General features: G+C 40.1%; 1 protein-coding gene across 12 annotated transcripts in view; it reads right to left on the bottom strand.

Annotated features, from left to right (window-relative positions):
• Window positions 1-16,889, bottom strand: part of BLTP1 (bridge-like lipid transfer protein family member 1) — a 303,862-nt gene that overhangs the window by 188,901 nt on the left and 98,072 nt on the right. For all 12 annotated transcript variants that reach the window (XM_073641272.1, XM_073641320.1, XM_073641292.1 and 9 more), the window contains exon 20: window positions 1,203-1,430. In XM_073641272.1, the coding sequence (XP_073497373.1) occupies window positions 1,203-1,430 (228 nt within the window). The remainder of the gene's footprint in view (window positions 1-1,202; window positions 1,431-16,889) is intronic.

The raw sequence follows: 16,889 nt of genomic DNA, 5'->3' as shown, positions 1-16,889 counted from the left end.
GTTGCTGTGGAGAGACATAGGTAGGTGACATCATTGTGAGGGCTTAGCTTTAACTTGAAATGCTAAAATAGACAATGCAATTGGTCTAGATGGCATACAGCCAAGTTCTGCCGAAGTTAGAACCCCATGGTCATAAAGTGATGGCAAAACCTACTACTACTGATATGCCAGCAATAGGAACAAAAACACGAATAGATCAAAGTTGGGCTATGTGCACATGACATCTTATTCATGCAGACTCCTGGCGCAGCAAAAGCACCCCATAATATGAACATAATGCACAACAATGTAATAACTAAACTGCTCTGCATATGTTTAATCTTATGTCACTTCTTTTCACCACCTTAGGGGTTTGGAAACCTTGAAGCAGTTAAAAGAAGTAACACGCTCAATCTTAGGGCGGCTTCTGCTGGGAAGTATAAACAAAGTGACTTCACCCAGAAAAAGTTAGTGGCTGCGCCAGCATGTAAAGGTCGCCATGTGCACATAGTCTTAAAGGCTTTGTCCAACACAGGGCAACATTGAAGCTATAGTAGGCAAAAAGTGTAAAAATTTGAATGGAAAAAAAAAATTTTTTTTTTTAGCTCTAATTATATACATTAAAGTAAGAAAAAAAAATTGATTTGCCCACAAAAGGTTGACAACACCTTTAACTCTGATGTCACAGATGCATGAAAGATATCAGAATTGTGATCATCCCTTCAAAAACTGACACACAAACCATTCTTGCAAGTATTTAAGGATTTAATCATAGCACTGTCCATTCCAGAGGACTAGTAGATAAAAAAATGTAATGCCAATAATTAGAAAAGAGGGGTCAAATACTGATCCAGGCCTGTAAGTTTAGCCGCTATTGTGAATATTACCAGCAGGAATTTTTATTAAAGATCAATCTTGTCGGATCCGTTCGATCTTCTATGAGAAAGCAAATTCCAGACAGAATCAAGAATTTTGAAAGGCATTTCACATTGTGTCACCTAAAAAGGTTGGTAGAAAAAGTTTCAGAAAAATCAACAAAGACCAGAGACCACCAAAGTGGCGGGGGATTTATCAGGAGAGTAGATTTGCTTTTTATAGCCGTATTTTCTGCTGTTAGCTTCAATGTATCCGATCCAGAACAAGCCAGCAATTATAATTTCTACTTATAGACATGTCCCTCAGTTACAAGAAAGAAAACAGCTTTCATTTCTCCAAACACTTACCACTGGTAGTTTGGCATGGACTTTGTACACATTGACAAGTACAGTGATATCCCACGGTCTCAGGGTCAATGGATGGATAGCTTTAGCTGCTTGATCGTGGTCTCTCTTGTTATTCTCCATACCAACTGCAGTCCAGCCGGAGCTGGAAGATGTGGACATAGACAACACAGGACTGGATATGACTTCTTCAAAATCAGTGTACATATCATCCTCTCCAAAGTAATTTTCCTAGGGGAAAAAACAGATGTAAAGGAAGACGCTCAGGAAAACGCTGAGTTCTATGAAATAACTTACAGGGGCGATCTAAAGGATACCATGCATCAGAGAATTATTAGGTGAACATTAAAAAAAAAAGGTGAAAATTGTATACACAAAAGACTGAAAATAGTAATAATAAACACCCTTAAACATAGAAAAACATATATAATGAAGGCATTAATAGTGATGGGATTTAGAAAACAGAACATCCCAGTTAGAGCAGAGGAGAACAACCTTTATTGGTCCAAGTTCCAAATTTTGTGACTGTACCAATGCCAAGGGTCGCATACAATTTAAAGGGGTATTCTGATTCGAGGTATACATTAAGAGTACTACATAAGCCATAATATAATAAAAGAGGCTCCATTTCTGGAACTCCTACTAGTGTAGACAAAAAGGGCCCTCTACTCCCCTATTTAGCATTTCCCAAAAAAAGGAATCAAGATGATGTTACAATCAGCTCAGCTATCCCAATCGTTTATGAGAGCACTGAAGAGATTTTTTTTTTTTTGAAGATAACATCAGAAGAACTCTAATGTGTATTTAATATACAGATATATTTTTTAATTAATATACATTAACCGGCAGCAAAGCAAAAAAAAAATATGGCCAAAATGTGAACAAATCAAACACTCAAGAATCTGAGGTCATAGATAAAAGAAAAAAATGATTACATTGGTGAATTCTGTGGTCTTGTACAACCATTATATCCAAATGCAAAGAGCCATACAGTACAGACCAAAAGTTTGGACACACCTTCTCATTTAAAGATTTTTCTGTATTTTCAGGACTATGAAAATTGTACATTCACACTGAAGGCTTCAAAACTATGAATTAACACATGTGGAATTATATACTTAACAAAAAAGTGTGAAACAACTGAAAATATATCTTATATTCTAGGTTCTTCAAAGTAGCCACCTTTTGCTTTGATGACTGCTTTGCACACTCTTGGGATTCTCTTGATGAGCTTCAAGAGGTAGTCACCGGAAATGGTTTTCACTTCACAGATGTGCCCTGTCAGGTTTAATAAGTGGGATTTCTTGCCTTATAAATGGGGTTGGGACCATCAGTTGTGTTGTGCAGAAGTCAGGTGGATACACAGCTGATAGTCCTACTGAATAGACTGTTAGAATTTGTATTATGGCAAGAAAAAAGCAGCTAAGTAAAGAAAAACGAGTGGCCATCATTACTTTAAGAAATGAAGGTCAGTCAGTGTGAAAAATTGGGAAAACTTTGAAAGTGTTCCCAAGTGCAGTTGCAAAAACCATCAAGCACTACAAAGAAACTGGCTCACATGAGGACAGCCCCAGGAAAGGAAGACCAAGAGTCACTTCTGCTTCTGAGGATAAGTTTATCTGAGTCACCAGCCTCAGAAATCACAGGTTAACATCAGCTCAGATTAGAGACCAGGTCAATGCCACAAAGAGTTCTAGCAGCAGACACATCTCTTCAACAACTGTTAAGAGGAGACTTTGTGCAACAGGCCTTCATGTTAAAATAGCTGCTAGGAAACCACTGCTAAGGACAGGCAACAAGCATAAGAGACTTGTTTGGGCTAAAGAACACAAGGAATGGACATTAGACCAGTGGAAATCTGAGCTTTGGTCTGATGAGTCCAAATTTGAGATATTTGGTTCCAACCACCGTGTCTTTGTGCGACGCAGAAAAAGTGAACGGATGGACTCTACATGCCTGGTTCCCACCGTGAAGCATGGAGGAGGAGGAGTGATGGTGTGGGGGTGCTTTGCTGGTGACACTGTTGGGGATTTATTCAAAATTGAAGGCATACTAAACCAGCATGGCTACCACAGCATCTTGCAGAGGCATGCTATTCCATCCTGTTTGCGTTTAGTTGGACCATCATTTATTTTTAAACAGGACAATGACCCCAAACACACCTCTAGGCTGTGTAAGGGCTATTTGACCAAGAGGGGGAGTGATGGGGTGCTACGTCAGATGACCTGGCCTCCACAGTCACTAGACCTGAACCCAATCGAGATGGTTTGGGGTGAGCTGGACCACAGAGTGAAGGCAAAAGGGCCAACAAGTTCTAAGCATCTCTGGGAACTCCTTCAAGATTGTTGGAAGACCATTTCCGGTGACTACCTCTTGAAGCTCATCAAGAGAATGCCAAGAGTGTGCAAAGCAGTCATCAAAGCAAAAGGTGGCTACTTTGAAGAACCTAGAATATAAGACATATTTTCAGTTGTTTCACACATTTTTGTTAATGATATAATTCCATATGTGTTAATTCATAGTTTTGATGCCTTCAGTGTGAATGTACAATTTTCATAGTCATGAAAATACAGAAAAATCTTTAAATGAGAAGGTGTGTCCAAACTTTTGGTCTGTACTGTATATCTGAAGGACATTTTGCTGAGAATGTGCTTTATTTTCAGCTACAGGATTCTACTGTATAAATGATGTAAAAGAAGTTAACCTCCCTCCACAGCTCTTTCTTTCTGCAAATCAGAAGTGGTCAGACATCATGGACCACTGATGGGATGTCCTCACAACTATCTGTCACATAGCAGCAAACTAGATTTCCCCTTTAAGGAAGCCTTTCCTCTATCCTAATCCGGACGGTGTTCAATTCTTTGTGATAAATCCCACAATCGGTTACAAACCAATACTGTTGCACTGCTTGAAAGAAGCAATGACAGCACCTGATCCCTCATCTCTACGGGGCTTACTCAATGATTCCAGATTGTTCAGCCTTCTGAATAGAAATAATTAGAAACATAGCGCACAATAGCACCGCGGGTCTTGTGCAGATCAATCAGGTACTGCCTTGCGGAGGTGAGTTATTTTTACTGTAACAGCTTCGCCAAATATTGTGAACAGCTGTAGTTCTAAAGCAGAACAGGAGTCAATGGGACAAACAAAGTCATTTCCAAAGAACGGTCCCACAGCTGAATAATGCAAAAGCAGCAGACCAGGTTATAATAGGGTTTCAGCTACAAGCCCACCAGTTTTAATTTAACTTTATTTTCGGAAATCCAGCAAGCATATTAAAATAGAGCAATGGTTCCCTACAGAGCTGGCAAAAATGGATTTTAGGCCGGGTCTGAACGATGCTTTTAATTAGTGTAACAAGATTGTGATGGAAAGAAAGCCTTCATATAGGTCATAAGGCAGTGTGAATACAGACCCCAGAAAACACACATCCAGCAAAAATAGAAAATCAATAGACGGTCAGAAAGAAATGATGTTCTTCATCTAACATGACAACACCCAGAAGACTAAAACATTTACAAGGTAAAATATGCATTCGGATCATGGCTGCAATAAACCATCAGAGAAGGATGGCGTCTAAAATACAAATTGCCAAAGTTATCTTTGAAAAAGTTTCACACATGAAAGCATCAGTCACCTGGCAGCAGATAAAACCACCATGTACTAGACTTATTACAACAGTGATGGATCTACATTTAGTCCTGACAGTAACAAAGACCAGAAAAATGGAGCTGCAATTATAACAGATGTATGAAATGAGAATTAGCTACAGCTAAAAGTGTCTCTAATGACGTCCAGGCTACCATGCAAACAGATTATAACGAGAGAGAAAGAGAGAGAGAGAGAAAAAGAAAGAGAGAGAGAGATCTATATCTATCTATCTATATATATACTCACACACACAGCTCTGGCAAAAATTAAGAGACCACTGTACAGTTTTCTAGAAATCCCCATCTCTACATGTCTGACAGCCATTCCATTCCAGTGTCAGTTGAATTCCAACCAAATTACACCTCATTCTACTTCATGTGCTTCTGATTAGGTGATCACCTGAACCAAATCTTATGTAATGAGGGAAAGTATAAAAAAACACTGCTGTGGTCTTCACAATCCTCTTGCAATAGGACAAGCTGGATGGCAAAACAAGTGCTAGGAAAAGCCCAAAAGTAATTTGAATGAAAAAATTACTTTTAACCATTCCAAAGGAGTTGAAAAGTCTTGAGTGAGGAAAAGAAGGGCTCAATTCTGGCTTTACTAGAAGAGGGATACAGGGAGCGTCATGTTGCCTCCATCCTTAAAATTTCGAAGACGGCAGTCCATTACAACAAGGTCAAGCAGCAGACATTGGGGACAACAAAGCTAGAAACCGGCAGAGGGCGAAAGCGACTCTCCACTGACCGGGATGACTGTCATCTTATTCGAATGTCACTCAGCAACCGCAGGATGAAATCAAGTGACCTACAAAAGGAATGGCAAATGGCAGCTGGGGTGAAGTGCACGGCAAGAACAGTTCGTAACAGGCTCCTAGAGGCAGGTCTCAAGTCATGTAAAGCTAGAAAAAAGCCTTTCATCAATGAGAAGCAAAGGAGAGCCAGGCTGAAGCTTGCCAAAGACCATAAGGATTGGACCATAGAGGACTGGAGTAAGGTAATCTTCTCTGAGGAGTCTAATTTTCAGCTTTGCCCAACACCTGGTCGTCTAATGGTTAGACGGAGACCTGGAGAGGCATACAAGCCACAGTGTCTTGCACCCACTGTGAAATTTGGTGGAGGATCAGTGATGATCTGGGGATGCTTCAGCAAGGCTGGAATTGGGCAGGTTAATCTTTGCGAAGGACGTATGAATCAAGTCGCATACAAGGTTATCCTTGAAAAACACTTGCTTCCTTCTGCTCAGGCAATGTTCCCCAACTCTGAGGACTGTTTTTTCCAGCAGGACAATGCCCCATGCCACACAACTAGGTCCACATCAAGACCCTGTCATGGCCAGCCCAATCTCCAGACCTGAACCCCATTGAAAACCTCTGGAATGTAATCAAGAGGAAGATGGATAGTCACAAGCCATCAAACAACGAAGAACTGCTTAAATTTTTGTGCCAGGAGTGGCATGAGGTCACCCAAAAGCAGTGTGAAAGACTGGTGGAAAGCATGCCAAGACGCATGAAAGCCGTGATTAAAAATCATGGTTATTCCACCAAATATTGATTTCTGAAACATGACTATTGTTGTTTCTAAATGAATAAGAACTTGTTTTCTTTGCATTATTTGAGGTCTGAAAGCACTGTTTTTTTAATTATTTTGACGATTTCTCATTTGCTACAAATAAATACAAAATTTTTAGCTTTGAATTTCAGAGACATGTTGTCAATAGTTTATAGAATAAAACAACAATGTACATTTTACTGAAAAATATACCTATAAAGAGAAAAATCTGAGAAAATGAAAATTTTGCAGTGGTCTCTTAATTTTTGCCAGAGCTGTGTGTATATACACATATATATATATATATATATATATATATATATATATATATATTACAGTTTGAAACCAGAGGTATACACACACACACATACACACACGCAGTGGGTACGGAAAGTATTCAGACCCCTTTAAATTTTTCACTCTTTGTTTCATTGCAGCCATTTGGTAAATTCTAAAAGGTTCATTTTTTCTCATTAAGGCTATGTGACCACGATGCAGAAATGCTCAGGATTTTTTCCTGAGCGTTTCTGCATCTCCCTGGCAGAAAAAAACGCATGCGGATTGTACATGCGGATTGTACATGCGTTTTCCTGCCAGGGACATGCGGAAATGGAGCGTTCTTCACTTGCATTTCCGCATGCGGATTGACAAGCGCTTTCCAAGCAATTAGCATCACTTGGAAAGTGCTTGTGACAACTAGGTCACACTATATAAATCCATGCAAACGGCATGGATTTATATAGTGTGACCCGAGAGAGTGGTTAAAAATAAAAAAATAAATGTATACCTACCCTCCGATGGCCCCCGGTGTCCTGCTCACTCCGTTTTCCCTTGCCGGCAGCGGTGGAATGAAAGACCTGCCGACGTCAGCGTCGCGTGACCCGTCACATGACTCTGACGTCAGCGCAGGTCCTTCAATCCACCGCGAAGTGCCGGGAAGCAAGGAGGAGCGCAGCGTGTGCCGCCGGAAGGTAAACATACGTTTATTTTTTATTTTATTCTTTTTTTTACAGATTTTTTAATGGTACATTGGTGTGGATGAGACTCTCCTCTCCTCTACATCCGGGTACCATCGGCACATTAGAACGCGCCAATTATGCAAGTACAGATGCAGTCTTGCGGAATTGGCGCGTTCTAATGCAAGTCAATGGCGGCGAAAACGCAGCACTTCCGCAAAATAATTGGTAGTGCTACGTTTTTTTCCACAATGATAATCCGCAGCGGAAATTTCCGCAGCATGTGCACAGCACATGCGGATTATCATTGGGGAACATTGCTGCCCTTCTACCATGCGTTTTTAATGCGTTTCCGCAGCTGCAAAAACACTGTAGAAACGCATTAAAAACGCATCGTGGGCACACAGCCTTAAGTACACTCTGCATCTTGACTGAAAAAAAAGAGAAATGTAGAAATTTTTGCAAATTTATTAAAAAAGAAAAACTGAAATATCACATGGTCATAAGTATTCAGATCTTTTGCTCAGTATTGAGTAGAAGCACCCTTTTGAGCTAGTACAGCCATGAGTCTTCTTGGGAATGATGCAACAAGTTTTTCACACCTGGATTTGGGGATCCTCTGCCATTCTACCTTGCAGATCGTCTCCAGTTCCGTCAGGCTGGATGGTGAACGTTAGTGGACAGCCATTTTCAGGTCTCTCCAGAGATGCTCAATTGGATTTAGGTCAGGGCTCTGGCTGGGCCAGTCAAGAATGGTCACAGAGTTGTTCTGAAGCCACTCCTTTGTTATTTTAGCTGCGTGCTTAGGGTCATTGTCTTGTTGGAAGGTGAACCTTTGGCCAAGTCTGAGGTCCAGAGCACTCTGGAAGAGGTTTTCATCCAGGATATCTCTGTACTTGGCCGCATTCATGTTTCCTTCAATTGCAACCAGTTGTCCTGTCCCTGCAGCTGAAAAACACCCCCATAGCATGATGCTGCCACCACCTTGTTTCACTGTTGGGATTGTATTGGGCAGGTGATGAGAAGAGGTTTTCTCCACACATACCGCTTAGAATTATCACCAAAAAGTTCTATCTTCGTCTCATCAGACCAGAGAATCTTATTTCTCATAGTCTGGGAGGCCTTCATGTGTTTTTGAGCAAACTCTATGCGGGCTTTCATATGTCTTGCACTGAGGAGAGGCTTCCGTCAGGCCACTCTGCCATAATGGCCCGAATGGTGGAAGGCTGCAGTGATAGTTGACTTTGTGGAACTTTCTCCCATCTTTCTACTGCATCTCTGGAGCTCAGCCAGAGTGATGTTGGTGTTCTTCTTTACCTCTTTCACCAAGGCTCTTCTCCCACGATTGACAACATGACAACGATCCAAAACACAAGGCCAAGTCGACTTGTCATTGGCTACAGCAGAACAAAGTGAAGGTTCTGAAGTGGCCATCTCAGTCTCTTGACCTCAATATCATTGAGCCACTCTGGGGAGATCTCAAGCGCGCAGTTCATGCTAGACAGCCCAGGAATTTACAGGAACTGGAGGATTTTTGCCAAGAAGAATGAGCAGCTTTACCATGTGAGAAAATAGAGAACCTCATCCAACAACTACCACAAAAGACTTCAAGCTGTCATTGATGAGAGGGGGCAATACACGGCATTAAGAATTGGGATATGTGAACTTTTGATCAGGGTCATTTGGATGTTTTTGGTTGTCATTAAGATTTAAAAAGAGAAAACACTGTAGTTTGTCAATAAATGGCTTCACCCAACCAATAACCAGGAGCGGAGAAAAAGTTTTTTGTTATCATTCATATTCTCTGAAATAAGGCCAAGAAAGTAAAAATTCTGCCGGGGTACACACACACACACAGTGGAAACCAGAAGTTTACAAACACTATATAAAAAGACTCCTATGCATGTTTTTCTCAATATCTGACATGAAATCAGAATAAACCTTTCCCGTTTTAGGTCAGTTAGGATTACCATAATTTTTAATATTTGCCAAATGCCAGAATAATGAGAGAGAGCGAGAAAATGTTTTAAGGCATTTTTATTACTTACTGCAAAGTCAAAAGTTTACACACACTAAGATTACTATGCTTTTAAACAATTCTGAACTGCCCATATGATGATGTCATGTGTTTGGAAGCTTTTTTGGCAACATCTGAGTTTATTAGAGACATACCTGTGGATGTATTTTAATGCACACCTGAAACACACTGTTTCTTTGTGTAGAATCATGGGAAAGTCTATAGAAATCAGACAAGATATCAGGAAGAGAATTGTGGACTTGCACAAGTCTAGCTCATCCTTGGGTACAATTTCAAGATACCTGAAGGTGCCTCGTTCAACTGTACAAACAATTATAAGCAAGTACAAACAAGATGGGAATGTCTAGCCATCATACCACTCAGGAAGGAGATGGGTTCTGTGTCCCAGAGATGAACTTGCTTTGGTCCGACATGTGCATATCAATCCAAGGACAAAAGCAAAAGACCTTGTGAAGATGATGGCGGAAGCTGGAAAGATTGTGTCAATATCCACAGTGAAACGAATACTGTATCAACATGGGCTGAATGGCCACTCTGCCAGGATGAAGCCATTACTCCAAAAGAAACCTAAAAAGCTAGATTAATGTTTTCAACTGCACACAGGAACAAAGACCTTAATTTTTGGAGACATGTCCTGTGGTCTGATGAAACTAAAATTGATCTTTTTGGGCATAATGACCATCGTTATGTTTGGAGGAAAAAGGCAGAAGCTTGGAAGCCTAAGAAAACCATCCCAACTGTGAAACACGGGGATGGCAACATCATGTTGTGGGGTTGTTTTGCTGCAGGAGGGACTGGTGCAATTCACAAAATAGATGGCATCACGAGAAAAGAAGATTATGTGGCAATACTGAAGCAACATCTCAAGACATCAGCCAGGAAGTTAAAGCTTGGGTGAAAATGGTTCTTCCAAATGGACAATGACCCAAAGCATACTGCCAAAATGGTAACAAAGTGGCTTAAGGATAACAAAGTCAATGTTTTGGAGCGGACATCACAAAGCCCTGATCTCAATTCTATTGAAAATTTATGGGCAACGCTGAAAAGGCAGGTGTGAGCAAGGCAACCTAAAAACCTGGATCAGTTTTGTCAGGAGGAATGGGCCCAAATTCCGACCAACTATTGTGAGAAGCTTGTGGAAGGATATCCCAAACGTTTGACCCACGTCATTCAGTTTAAGCGCAATGGTACCAAATACTAATGAAATGTATGTAAACTTTTGACTTTGCAGCAAGTAATAAAAATGCCTTAAAACATTCTCTCTCATTATTCTGGCATTTGGCAAATATTAAAAATTATGGTAATCGTAATTGACCTAAAATGGGAAAGGTTTATTCTGATTTCACATCAGATATTGAGAAAAACATGCATATGTGTCTTTTTATATAGTGTATGTAAACTTCAAGTTTCAACTGTATATATATATCTGTCTATAAATATATACTATATACACCCATACATAAACACACACACGCGCTAAATGAACAAAAGTATGGGGAGTCATCTCTAACAAGGGTTGTCCTCTATTAGAAGACTTTATGCCATATGCTGTGACAATTATAAATATAACAAACTGAATACTACTTACCCTTCTGGGACCAGTGTGGTCTCCCTGCCTCCTCAACGGTCTCTGTTTGGCTGCAGTGGTGACGTCACATTCACAGCACTTCAGCCAATCACGGAGCTCAGTGGCTTTGCCCGTGAAGATGGCATGAACAGCAGAGCTCAGCGATTGGCTGCAGCAGTGACGTCATGTCACCAGCACTGCAGTCAAACAATGGAGACCAGGGCAGTAATGGATGTGGGAAGGGTAAATAGTACCCAGTTTGTTTTTCTATTGCAGGATATGGCATAACATTTTCTAAAAAGAGGAAAACCCCTTCAATTACTGAATTCAGATAATTTGTTCAGTCATATTGCCAGAAGGAGTATACTATCCAGCCCCCCTGCCTTACAGTCTGCACTTACAAACATTTGTGAAAAAATGGGTCGCTCTAAAGAGCTCGCTGAATTTGAGCATGGATTGTACTTTGATAGGACGCCAATTTTGTAACAAATTACTTCATGAAAATTGTTCCCTCCTAAATATTCCACCATCAACTGAACAGCATTATTGAAAAATGGAGGAGTTTTGTCCCAGGAGCTGTTTTTTAACACAACAACGCTAGGCCACATGTTGCTAGGGCTACTATGAGCAGCCTGAGTGGCCTATAAGTACTACCATGGCCTTCCAGTCTCCGGAACGGTTTACTATCAAGCCCATATGGGACATCATTGGTCAGCAACTACAAGGGTAGCTGACAGCAGCGGATCTTGCTGATTTACGTGCCATAGTGCATTCAACATGGCAGAACATTCTTCAAACCATTAATAACCTCACTGATAGCATGCCAAAGCGTGTAAGTGCGCATATCTGTATGTGGTGCTTATACTCGATACTTAATAAGTCGAGATGTTTTCAAAATTTTGTTTTTATTTTTTCATCATTTGAATATTAACATGTCTATCGACCCTGTAATTTCCATAATTCCACAACTTTTCCTTCTTGGTCTTGCAATTTCAATGCTGAGGAATGTGTATATATAATTTTATAATTGTCCCCCGCCTTATGTCTCTGAGCAATCCGATGAGTGGCTCCAGACTGTGCTTGGCACTGGTTTCACCTGCAAAGATCTTATTCCCAACTGTGCAGGTGAAAGAGTTGAAAAGATTGCGTGGATGCCGTACGAGACGTTATCCTCGTCAATCAAGGCAGGAGAGGCAGCGATTGCAGCGACAGAGGAAGTGCCCTGCACAGTCCAGATGGACACATTGGACGACACGGCGTCAAATAACATTTGCTGTGGGATAATCATAAAAGGCGTTTTCCTAGGTATGCGGGACAGCTGTGTCCTCGTGAAGAGGTTGCAGGAGTATTGTTAAATATGATTAAAAGATATTTGATTGAGATTATTTAGAAAAAAAACATACAGGTTCACTTTAAAGGCCAGTTTGAATCCATCTTATAAAAATCCTTGATTGTTTCTCTAGCAAACAATCTTACACAGGTCAATTTTCAGAGCATTCCATTACCTTCTTATTAACCCCAATATAATTTCTTAGCTCCAAAGGCTTGAAGAGCAGTAATATAATTTTCTGTGCTCTTTCTTTCGGGTGATTATGTTGTTAAATAATCACATCCCAACTAATTATGCAAATCAATGTATCTGACTAGCTGTAATTTTTGGCGCCTCTTCTCTTGTATAAAACTTTCAAGAATAGCTACAGGAAGTTCTTGAAAAACATTATCGCCATCAGTAAAAGGGTTTATGAAATGTAAAATATTTGGAATCTAACTCCCAGAAATAGCGCCACTCTCGTCCTTGGGCTATGCTCGGCATTGTAGCTCCTCTCTATTCAATGAATGAAGCTGTGCTGCAAAACCAAACAGAAAAATATGGCACGGATTCTGGATGATAGAAGACACATTAAAATGACAAAAAATTTTAAAAAGGAAGAGTTGCGCAAAAATTATGTGACTTTTGGCATCATTACATCAGTTTTGGCCAACTCTGCAAAAATGGGCAGAGCTGGGGCAAGACGGGGGTGTGACAACACACACTCTTAAAATTCAATGAGCCTATGCCATGAATCACACTCCAGTCCCTGACTTTTCAGACACCCCTGAACAACACAGGTCTTAATGAAATGGTGCCTATGTGAATATTGTTCCCATAGATCCCATTTGTTTGATAAGCAGTGACGAAAAACAGCCATTTTCCATATGAACGGATTGTATCAGAGATAAGATGACTGACATCTGTGATACCGATAAATCTAATGGAGTTTCTCTTCAAAACAAATCTCTTTTTTTTATCAGGTCTAAAAGGTATAACAGCTGTGTTAGGCATTTTTTGGAATATCCACAGGATATTCTAAGAGAGTTAATAAAACTGCGGAGCAAGCTATAGCTATAGATCCCAACAGTGACATATCTAATGGTTATATTACAATATAAACACACACAGGCATACATCAACATCTTACAGTCAAGCAAGATTGTGGTGAAAGACCCAGGTGAATGGCGCTCCCACAGCAGGCAATTGATAAAAATGGAGTATTGACAAAAATCTCTTCAAATAATAATTTTTTAAAATTAAAAACAGAAATAAAAAAACAACGCATTCCGGCTGCCAACAGCCTTCCTCGGGTGTCTGGAGATAAAGAGGAGATCTGGATTCATTTATACTTCTCATCAGTTGAAATGGTTGGAGATATTAATCAGCAAAAAAAAAAAACAGCATATAATAACATTGTTCTCAACAGCTTACATCCAGAACACATCAAAAATCCATAATATACAGTAGCGACCAAAAGTTTAGCAGTTTTTTTAAAGTGTGATTGCTTCTGTCTGGTTGTTGTGATGCCATTTTCCTGGCGATGAATTGAAAGTGCATGAAGTTGTCATCATGCAAGAGCTTAATTTTAACCAAAATGCTTTTGAATATAGGAATGGTCATTTAATTAAAGAAAACTGACTGCCAAAAGTTTTGCATATATTATTTATTGATCACAACATAGAGAGTAATTCATTGCTTACAATGCCATAACTTAGTATTTTGTAGCATAACCTCTTGCTTTATTTACTGCACCACACAGACGGGTCATTGAAGCCACTAGGGTATTCAAGACATCTTGAGGGATCTTGCTCCATTCCATTTGCAAATCTGCAAAGAATTAATCTTTATTGCTATGGATACGGGTGCCGACTCGTTGTCCTAACTCATATGGTTCTCTATAGGGTTTAAATCAGGTGACTGGATTGGGCATTGCTACAGGCGAACATTTTTTGTTTGCTAACCAATTTTTGACTAAAATGAATGTGTGCTTAAGATCATTGTCTTGCTGGAATTTCCATCCCCTGCCTACTTTGGTTTTACCATGTGGCAGCATTACATTCTCCAGAATATCCTTGTACATGGTAGCATTCATATTTCCACAAATTCTATGCAGAGGGCCAATGGTAGATGCAGAAAAGCAGCCCCAAACCATGACATTGCCACCACCATGTTTCACTGTAGGAGTTTGGTACCTTACATCATTACGTTTTCAAATTGGGACGTATATACAGTGGGGCAAATAATTATTTGATCCCTTGCTGCTGTTGTAAGTTTGCCCACTGACAAAGACATGAACAGTCTATAATTTTAAGGGTAGGTTAATTTTAACATTGCTAGAATATCCAAAAAAAAAATCAAGAAAATCACATTGTATAAATTAGATAAATGTTTTTGTATTTTGCAGTGTGAAATAAGTATTTGATCCCTCTGGTAAACAACACAATGCTTGATGGCAAAACCCTTGTTCGCAAGCACAGCAGTCAAACTTTTTTTGTAGTTGATGATGAGGGTTGCGCACATGTCATGAGGAATTTTGGTCCACTCCTCTTTGCAGATCATCTCTAAATTAAGATTTTGAGTCTGTCGCTTGGCAACTTGGAGCTTCAACTCCCTCCATAAGTTTTCTATGGGATTAAGGTCTGGAGACTGGCTAGGCCACTCCATGACCTTACTGTGCCCCTTTTGAGCCACTCCTTTGTTGCCTTGGCTGTATGTTTTGGGTCATTGTCTTGCTGGAAGACCCAGCCACGACCCATCTTCAATACTCTTACTGAGGGAAGGAGGTTGTGGGCCAAAATCTCGCGATACATGACCACATCCATCTTCCCTTCAGTACGGTGGAGTCGTCATTTCCCCTTTTCAGAAAAGCACCCCCAAAGTATAATGTTTCCCCCACCATGCTTCACAGGTGAGACGATGTTCTTAGGGTTGTACTCATCTTTCTTCTTCCTCCAAACACGGCGAGTTGAGTTAATGCAAAAGAGCTCAATGTTTGTCTCATCTGACCACAGCACCTTCTCTCAATAACTCACAGAATCATCCAGGTGTTCATTGGCAAACTTAAGATGGGCCTGCACATGTGCCTTCTTGAGCGGGGGGACCTTGCGGCACTGCAGGATTTTAAGACTTTAAGGCGTAATGTGTTACCAATGGTTTTCTTGGTGACTGTGGTCCCAGCTGCCTTGAGATCATTAACAAGTTCCCCCATGTAGTTTTAGGCTGATCTCTCACCTTCCTCCTCATGATCAAGGATACCCCAAGAGATGAGATTTTGCACGGTGCCCCAGATAGATGTCGATTGACAGTCATTTTGTATTTCCTCCATTTTCTTACTATTGCACCAACAGTTGTCTCCTTCTCACCCAGCGTCTTACTTATGGTTTTGTAGCCCATTCCAGCTTGTGCAGGTCTATGATCTTGTCCCTGACATCCTTAGAAAGCTCTTTGGTCTTGCCCATGTTGTAGAGTTCAGAGTCTGAATGATTAATTGAGTCTCTGGACTGGAGTCTTTTATACAGGTGACTATGTAAGACATCTGTCTTTAATGCAGGTAACGAGTTGATTAGGAGCGTCTAACTGGTCTGTAGGAGCCAGGAATGGTTTGTAGGGGATCAAATACTAATTTCTCACTGCAAAATGCAAAAAAAAATTATCTAATTTATACAACGTGATTTTCTTGATTTTTTTTTGGGATATTCTTTCTCACAATGTTAAAATTAACCTACCCTTAAAATTATAGACTGTTCATGTCTTTGTCTGTAGGCAAACTTACAAAAACAGCAAGGGATCAAATACTTATTTCCCCCACTGTATAGTGCTTGCCATCACTACCAAACATATTGAACTTGGATTCACATGACCCCAACACCTTAGACCAATTTGTCTCTTTCCATTGGCTGTGTTCTTTGGCAAACTCAAGTCAAGCCTTCCGGTTCTTTGCAGAGATGAAAGCCTTCTTGACTGGATCTTGTGCATTTAACCCTACTGCTCTTAGCCGTCGCTCCACAGTTTGGCGACTCACTTCGACCCCATATTTTTCGTTCATTTCGTGCAAAATCCATACAACACTTTTATGGACATCAGAAACTGACTTCTTTAATAATGTTATCGACTCTGGAGGAAGTTTTCTGTGGTCGTTCACTCTTAGGTTAGTCAGCAGTGCCATAACCTTCTTTTTTTTTTCTTTAATATACGTGACTCTGAGAACAACGGAATTCCATAGCTACCTCTTTTTGGCTTTTGCCTGACTTTACTCTCAGAATAATAAGCTTCCCGACATCTGGTGATAAATCTGCCTTTGTCTTTGCCATGTTTTAACATAAAAACACCCATATTAAAAAATAAAAAAAAAATTTAGGCAAAATCGACTACCCATGACAAAATATGCAAAACATTTGGCCCATGAAAATGTTCAAAATTAACACATAAAAGGATAGAATAGTGCAAAACACAATTTTCGCCCTTATAGCTGACAACCATTTCCTTCCAGTTTACTAAAATCACCAAGAAAATGTCATCACAACAACCGGACAGAAGTAATCACACTTTTAAAAAAAAAAAAGCAAAACTTTTGGTCGCCACAGTATGACCTCATGGAAAGGGCAAAAATCGCTACA

The sequence above is a fragment of the Phyllobates terribilis genome, unplaced genomic scaffold, assembly GCF_046119375.1.
Source record: "Phyllobates terribilis strain yellow unplaced genomic scaffold, ASM4611937v1 Scaffold_1__5_contigs__length_1240528914, whole genome shotgun sequence".
In the NCBI taxonomy this organism is placed as follows: domain Eukaryota; kingdom Metazoa; phylum Chordata; class Amphibia; order Anura; family Dendrobatidae; genus Phyllobates; species Phyllobates terribilis.
This window is presented reverse-complemented; position numbering and strand designations above follow the sequence as displayed.